At 36.0% G+C, this 8232-nt stretch overlaps 2 protein-coding genes across 3 annotated transcripts; both read left to right on the top strand.

The window, feature by feature from the left end:
* Positions 1 to 243: 243 nt before the first annotated feature.
* LOC115698021 (signal recognition particle 19 kDa protein) lies at positions 244 to 3542 on the top strand. Of its 2 annotated transcripts, none has more exons than XM_030625202.2 (4): positions 244 to 431; positions 1749 to 1930; positions 2111 to 2210; positions 3037 to 3542. In XM_030625202.2, the coding sequence occupies exons 2-4, from the start codon at positions 1754 to 1756 to the stop codon at positions 3165 to 3167; spliced, it is 408 nt and encodes a 135-aa protein (XP_030481062.1). In that variant the 5' UTR covers positions 244 to 431; positions 1749 to 1753; the 3' UTR covers positions 3168 to 3542. The 2 variants fall into 2 exon arrangements, with proteins under 2 accessions (XP_030481062.1, XP_030481063.1); XM_030625203.2 differs by having other exon boundaries at positions 245 to 431; positions 1737 to 1930.
* A 3436-nt stretch (positions 3543 to 6978) lies between these two features.
* Positions 6979 to 7644, top strand: LOC115696284 (uncharacterized). The gene has a single exon (XM_030623193.1). The coding sequence runs from the start codon at positions 6979 to 6981 to the stop codon at positions 7642 to 7644; it is 666 nt and encodes a 221-aa protein (XP_030479053.1).
* Positions 7645 to 8232: the final 588 nt, after the last annotated feature.

The following is an 8232-nucleotide window of genomic DNA, read 5'->3' as shown; positions in this document are numbered from 1 at the left end:
GTGTTAAGTTTTCACTGGTGTTCTACTAGTGTTTTTTAGTTGTTCTACTGTTGTTTTGAGTTGTTATGCTTTGTGTTTTGCTGGAGTTTTGTAAAAATAGAGTATTTTTGAAAACTTTTCCGTGTGATAATATTTTTGTAAAAATTAATCAAAATTCCAATATTTTTGTAAGTTTCCCAAACAAAAAGGTGGTTGTTTGAGTTAGCCCAATATGAGAAGCCCAATTATAAAACAAAGTGGGTTTCATTTCATGGTTCTAACTTCCAGGTCATAGCACCCAACTTCTTCCTTACTCAATTAATCTCTCTATCGTCCTCTAAGGCTTTCTTCGGTTCTGTCACTAACTCTTCAGGGATCGGAGATCAGAGATCGGAGAGGAGGAATTCCGCTTCCCTCATTGGCCGGATTAACAATTACTTTACTCACAACAGGTACTCTACTTACAATTTTGAGGTTGCTAACGAGGATTAAATACATAGAAACGATGGAAACTTTGTCTGGCTCTTTCAATTTTCTCAATTGATTCTATCTGTTTTGTGTAGAATTCTACATTCGAATTCTATAGGGCTATGATTTAAATTTCATCCAATTCTCTTTTCATTTCCTCTCCTTTTTAATAATAGTTAGGTTTGTCATAATTAGTTTATAATGTTTAGTTCTAAGATTTAGAAATTGTGTATATTATTACCTTTGAAACGTTATAATATGAATACGTGTTAATATTCATTCGAGATTTTCTTCTAATCTGACTGGTTCCGGAATATTTTTCACAATCTCTTTCCATTTGAAACGTAAGGACCAGGGTCGAAGAAACTTTCGTAATTTTCTGATTTTGGTTCAATAAAAGAAAAATTCTGTTTCTTTTCATGTGAATCCCATTTTTATGGTATTTGTTCCTACGTATATTTTATTTCATTACTGTGTTTAAGTTTGGGATCATTCTATATCTTGGTGTTGATGAAGTATTTGCTGACATTGAGAAACTTCTCTAGGCAATTTGAATTGTAATTACTTTCACTACTCATAGTAATAATATTAGTTACCTGGAACAATGTTGTGTTGTTGATTGGAGGGATAATTTGTACTTGTTTCAAATTTTATCTGGTATTTTAATAGGAGAAGCAAAATAGGCAATGCTTCGTTGAATAGTTACCAATTAATAATCTTTTTAGAGAAGTTTTGAACCAAAATGAGCAATATTTTGTTGAATAGCTACCAACTAACAACCTGTTTCGAGATGTTGTGAACAATTATGGTTTTTTCATTTGCATTTCTTCAGCGTCATTGTTTGTATTTGACATGTTCCTGTTAAAGTTAACAGAATTTTTAAAATATATTCTGGTGAGCCACTAGAAATTTTGTTCGATAAGATTTATTATATAGGTATTATATGTATATATAAACCCATAATCTTTATTGACTGAACCAAAATGTGATATCTGGATTTCGCAATGAAATTGACTCTCCTTGTCTACAATAAAAGACATTTTCATTCCTTTTTTAATGAAAGGAGAATTTTAGAAATATTTCATTTTGGTGAATTGAGTTACATAAATGTATATCAACCAACCTTGTTCGTTTTATTACGGATTTATTTTGAAAGAAAAGTTAGAATAATGAAGTGATTATCCTCAGCTTTGTCTGGAGAATTCTAGTAGATCTGAGATGATAATGTATGCATTTTTGCTTATCCTCTACTTTATTTAGTATAATTTAATCAAACCCATTTTTCGGAGGTTTTCTTTCAGATACAATGGATGGAGAGATAATCAATATCAAGAAATGGGTAGTTATATACCCAGTCTATATAAATTCAAAGAAAACTATACCTGAAGGGAGGCGGATTTGTGTGAGCAAAGCATGTGAGAATCCTACTTGTGCTGAAATTGGAGATTGTTGCAGCCATTTCAAACTCCCTTTTGCAATTGAGGTATCTGACATAATTGTTAACTCAAGTTTATCTTGTAAAAAATAATATTTTGAGCTATTGCTTAGTGTCTTGTCAAAGAGTATGAAGTTTCAATGCTTTTTGTTGGTCTAAGATAGTTTTTGTTACATTTGAATTTGATCGACATTTATTTTTCATTTCATATGTGTTTTGAATTTATAGATAGATAAAGCCTATCCACGGGATTTCATGCAAAGAGGAAGGGTAAGGGTGCTGCTGAAAAAAGAGGATGGGACTCTCTGTAATCCAGCTATTTCTTCAAGTAAGATCATTTACTTTTAAGAATAACTTTTAGGTACTTGAAATTCAGGTGCTTTATAATGTGTGTTTTGTGTGTGCGTGTAAATATATAAAGGCTATAGCATGATCTTGGTCAAATGTATTTGTGAATGGATAAGAATGAGATATATTTCCTTACTATGAGCAGGCCATTATCTTATCTGTCTTCATAACTTGTTTGTCTTAAAAGAATAAAATATTTATTCACTCAGATGCGTAGAACATGTTTGCAGTGCCATTGTAATTACTGTTATGTGAATCTCTAATGGCAGCAAACAGATTCTCACTTCACTAACATGGTAGATGCTACCAAAACCAATGATTCTTCATAATATAAATGCATCTCTGCCTTATGGCACTGGACTGCTACCCTTTTAGTGAAATAGTAATTGAGAGTAGCTGGCCTGTTGCCCTGCTGTGCGGTTTGATTCCCCCATTTACTTCATAATTTGCTGGAGTTTCATGCCAGGAAAAATAATTAATAATGTTGCGCGTGTTACATTTATGAAGGCAAATTAAACTATGTCGGTATTGATAATCATTTATTTTGAAGTCTGAAATCACAACTCATCCAGCAATCTAAGGTACATAAACATATGGAATTACTAGCTTTAGAGAAAAACCAATTAAGAAGTTATTTCAGTATGCCATAGGAAAACAAAGTAAAAAATCTGTATTATTCTTCTTGGAAGTGGTGTGTTAAGAATTTATTTTGAATTGCAGTTTGATCTGTATTTGAGTGTAAATTTAAAACATAAAACTTGCATTTTTGTGTTTGATATTTGACTCTTTATAAGCATATTTTGCAGGGAAACAGCTGATGCTGCGAATCGCAGAGTTAGTGCCAAGACATCCTGGGAGGACAAAGAAGCCAGAGCCTGCATCCACATCAAATGCTACAACTTCAAAATCTGGAAAGGGTGGGAAAAAGAAGAGATAGCTGTAGTTTTATAGATAGCATATGGTCTTCCATGTTTACTTGTGATCAGACACAACAGCATCGGTAGGCAACGTTAGATCCTGAGGCTCCATGAGGTTTGGGATTCAGTTCCTCATGGGAACCCACCTTGCATGTGTTTCTTGCTTCAAAGATTTCACTGTTTTTAAAATGAGAAAGAACAATGGATAGGCATCATTAAAAAGTTCATGCTCTTTAATAGATACACGTGTGGGTTTAGAACATTTTACTTGTTTGACGTAATTGTGGTTTCAAGATACATACCAAAGTACTGTCATAAGTTTTCTCTGGGATGATTTCGATAATCGGCCTAGCATAATTTACAAGTTTTAACAAAATAGAATTTGAATATGAAAATGAAAGTGTCATCGCGGCCATGGGACTCGGGTATTCTTTCTATTTCTAAAAGCTATGTATACTAGTAGAGGTCGTGCGGTTATCGACCCTAGTTTTGTTGTACTTACATTTTTAGTAGACATAAGATCATTAATATATTGTTACAAACAGAAGCTTTTTATATACAACCAAACACTAGGTTATAGGTAAAAGCTTATTTACTACCTTTAGCTAAAAGCTAACTTACTGCCAAATTGAAATAAAAGTAGGCTTATATACAATCAAAAGAAAGCCCAGAACACTTAGCTTATGTGCAATAACAGCTTAGTTAGATGCAAAACTTGAAAGACTTCAAGTAAGACTCATTATGTAGTTGATCCTTATACAGTTGGTTTGCTAGTTTTTTCCAAGGGCTGAGGAAAAGGCATCTGGTGCATTTGTGAGTGTTGTTTTATTTGGCAGTTTGAGAAGTGTGTTGATAGTGTATTTGACTTAGATCAATGTCGTGACCATATGTTGCTGATTTAACATAAGCTGCAAACTCTTGATTGTTTGCAAAAGAAAGACAGCTTGGAATACCATCATTTGGTTCCCGAATTTTAAAAGTTAATTGAAATTAGAAGATAATAATAGGTACTTATATTTTAATAACAAAATTTTATTTGATGTACCTTTGTTTCTAAGCTGTGGGTCATAAGAATCAATGCAGAGGAAGAGAAACTGTACAACATTGTTACAATAATTGTAAATACGTGTGTCGTGTTGACTCAATTCATATTTTGAAAAACTTATAATAATATGGGCCATGTTGTGCCGACCCATAAAAAAATATAGATCGTGTCGTGTCAATATTTTAAAAGGTAAGTCTGACACGACCTGTAAGCCTATATCTTCGTGTTGTGCTTTATTTGAACTGGCTTGTTTTTCATAAGTAGGTCAGCCCATTTTCTTATATGTGCTCAAATTTAGGTTTCACTTGTTATTTCTTTTTACAATTAATGAGTTAATTACCAAATTATATGTATTTTTTTTATAATTTTAATTATTTTTATATAACTTTTCAACAATTCTTTACACATAATCATATACAACATTAATTAGAATGATTAAAATTTAAATATTTATTATTATTATTATTATTATTATTATTATTATTATTATTATTATTATTATTATTATTATTATTATTATTATTATTATTAACATGGGTTTTTAGATTAGTTTATTTATGCTTACGCTTCGTGTCGTGCTGTGATTAGGTCTATTTTCTGTGTTGTGGTCTGTTTAAGCCTATTTTTGAACTAACATTATGTCGTGTTGTGCTCAAATATATTTTTTTTTGTATCAAGTTATGTTCGTATATCCTGAACTCGTACCAATTTTATGTCGTGTCATAAAGATCGACATGATTCACAACATTGGTAGGCAACTAGGGTTAGGTCCACATCAGCATAAGTCTAAGTGCATCTGAGAGCGAGTATGAGGGCTTCCGGAATCACAGACCAAGGCACTCGCTGAGGTGACTTCCTAGATAGGAAAGAACTAGCTGGAGTCAACTAGCCGGGACTTTCTTCTAGGAGGAATAACTAGCTATCCGGAACTCTCTTCCAGAGGGGGACTAGCTTTCCTAAAGCCTACACCCTGAGTGGACATGACAGTCAACCAGGAACTCCCTTCCAGTTGGCAACTATCATTCCATGAGACTCATTTTTGGCTGGACTAGTTAGCTATCCGAGAACATACTTCGAGGAGATAACTAAGCATCCATTACTATGACAGTCAAATGGAGATCGTTTTATTTAGAGGAACTATACTACAAATTCCACCTTGTTACTTTAATATTAAAAGAATAATAATGATGAAGAAAAAATGCATCCATCATGATTGGTGTGCTAGGAATCTTAGTATACTAATTTCTAAGATTGATCAAGTATCAAGTTGAACTTGTTTACCGTCAAGACCTTAGTCCCAACATCAGCATGATGATATTTTTCTATCAACTCTTGTTTTACCTTATAGAAATCTATAAGACCACAATAATCAACACAACTTCTGAACCTCTCCATAGCCTCCTAACCACAATCTTTGCCCCCTCTCTTTTCATTATTGTCCATAATTTTGTTGAAATCACTGATGCAAAAACACACTCCCACAATAGAATCCTTTATCATTCTTAAAAGCTTCCGAGAATCCTCCCTTAAAGACTAGTTTGAATTACCATAGAAGCACATTAAGAAAAATATAAAGTATAAAACGTTTGCATTACCATGAATTTCTGGCTAAATGTGACTCTTCCTCAGCCCCCCCTTCGCTTCACTATGATCAATCTTTAGGAGCCAAAATTCGAATTACCTCAAATCCTTTTTACATTGCTTGCTCAAGGACTCGGCTGAGGCCACATATAGCTAACCCCACTTCTTTGGCCCCTCCTCCTCCTTATCGGTTTCACCAACCTCCAATCATCTCGGAAGGCCTATTCAATGAGCCCACAAACTACTCTTCTGGGGCTCTATATGGCTCAATCCTCATCCCATATGATCACTCCCCCCACCCATAACCTTAACCAACCTCCTCCAGTTACTACTACATGGCTCTATCCCCAACCTACTGTGACCGTTACACAAACTGCTACCACCCAAAGTGTTTCCCCTGCCATCTCTCAAAATAGCACCATCCCCTCTAATCCAGTATCCTTTCCACCCATTACCACTGCTGAACAACTTGCTACACCTCTTCCCACGGTTGTTTCCACTTCAGCCGAGACTTTGGTGGCCACCACTAGAGCATCCCAACATGTGGTGCCCGTCTCCCAAGATTTCTCTACCATTTTGGCTGATCTTCATCCATCTCAACCACTCCGATTTGCTGTTGGTTCCTCTGCTAATCCTGCTCCCAATACTGCTCGGGTTCGCAAGTTCAAACCCCAGCGACCCGACTGCCTGAATGCTGCTGAATTTAGAAGAATGCTCAAACGCACACGCAATTTAGCCAAGTCCCTTGAAGAAGAGACAGTTGAAGAGGCGGGTGACGCTCAGCGTACCCGCCTAGAGCCATGAGCATCATCAGTTGGAATGCTCGTGGATTAGGGAGTAAACGAGCATTCCGTTCTCTCTCCCTGTTAGTGAAGTAATACCGCCCAACACTTTTGTATATAATGGAGTCTAAACTCCCTGTTGGAGCTTTAAATAAATTTGCTTCGTGTCTTAAATTTCCTAACAGTCTAGAGGTCCCACGTGTCGGGCTCAGTGGTGGTCTTTTGTTGCTCTAGACACATGATGTGGATGTAACCTTACTTTCTTATAATATAAGTTATTTTCACTGTTATCTTAAATTTCCCAATTCTACTGCTTTTACTTTTACAGTTTTTTATGGTGCACCACACTCTCAAAATAAGCTGCATTCTTGGCATTTAATTGACCGACTTGGTATAAATTCTCGGTTACAATCTTGGCTCATTATGGGTGATTTTCATGATTACCTTTCCCTTTCTGACAAAATAGGGGGTGACATGTCTCGTGCTCCATCCACACAATTTCAATCCTTTGTTGATAATCATGCACGTCACCCTATTTCTCCTTTAGGTAATCTTTTCACTTGGACTAACCGACAAAAACAACCGTCTCACACCCAGGAAAGACTTGACTGGTGTCTCTCCAATGCTAATTGGGATGTCCACTTTCCTACTCCTCGTCTTTATCATGGCGATTTTTTTGGCTCTGACCATCAGCCACTTATTATCACATTGCATCACTCTGTTGACCAATCTCATCATGTCCCCCGATTCATCTTTGATAGGCTTTGGATGTCCGAACCTGATTTTGAGACTTGCCTTCGCGATGCTTGGATGCTGAACAACCAGAATCATCATTCTAATCCATTGATTGGATTCAATGAAAAATTGTCTAATTGTTCGTCCCGGCTTAAGCAATGGAAGCAATCTTTGGGACCTCCGCTTGCTACTCAAATTCGTGAAGTTCAATCTCAACTCAAAGTTGTTCAATCCTTCCCTCGACCCACTAATGATAAATTAGATCAGGGAAGGAAGCTTGAAAAGGAATTAAACAGTTTGTTGCAGAAAGAGGAGGACTACTGGCAACAACGATCCCGTGTCACATGGCTCTAGCTTGGTGATAAAAATACTCGATACTTTCATCGTATGGCTTCTATGAGGCGTAACACCAACAAAATTCTTTCTCTTCAACGCTCGGATGGTTCCATGGCTAATGATACATCCTCCATTTTAAACACTATTGAGAAGTATTTTACTCACTTGTTTCAAAGCCAATCCCATGAGGATGAGATCATCAACTCTGTTCTTCCAGGCATTATTGAATGTCTTACTGAGGAAGAAATTGAACTTCTCCAAGCCACCTTTTCTGCTAATGAAATTAAGAAAGCTACATTCCAACTTGCTCATGATAAAGCACCGGGTCTGGATGGGTTCAGTGGTTGCTTCTTTCAAAAGAATTGGCACTTGTTCGGTAAAGATATCATCACTGCTGCTCTAAACTTTCTGAATGGGGATGCAGACTTAGCGGCCATCAACAAGACGCTCATTGTTCTTATTCCTAAACGGCCAAATCCTAAACAGATAACAGATTATCGCCCTATTAGCCTTTGTTCCACGTTCTACAAAATCATCTCTAGGGTTCTGATCAACCGTCTTAAACCAATTCTTAGTCGCATAATCTCTCCCACCCAAAGTTCCTTC

This window comes from Cannabis sativa, chromosome 7 (assembly GCF_029168945.1).
Source record: "Cannabis sativa cultivar Pink pepper isolate KNU-18-1 chromosome 7, ASM2916894v1, whole genome shotgun sequence".
NCBI lineage: Eukaryota > Viridiplantae > Streptophyta > Magnoliopsida > Rosales > Cannabaceae > Cannabis > Cannabis sativa.
The sequence above is the reverse complement of the archived record's forward strand: the minus strand, read 5'-3'. Positions and strand labels throughout refer to the sequence as shown.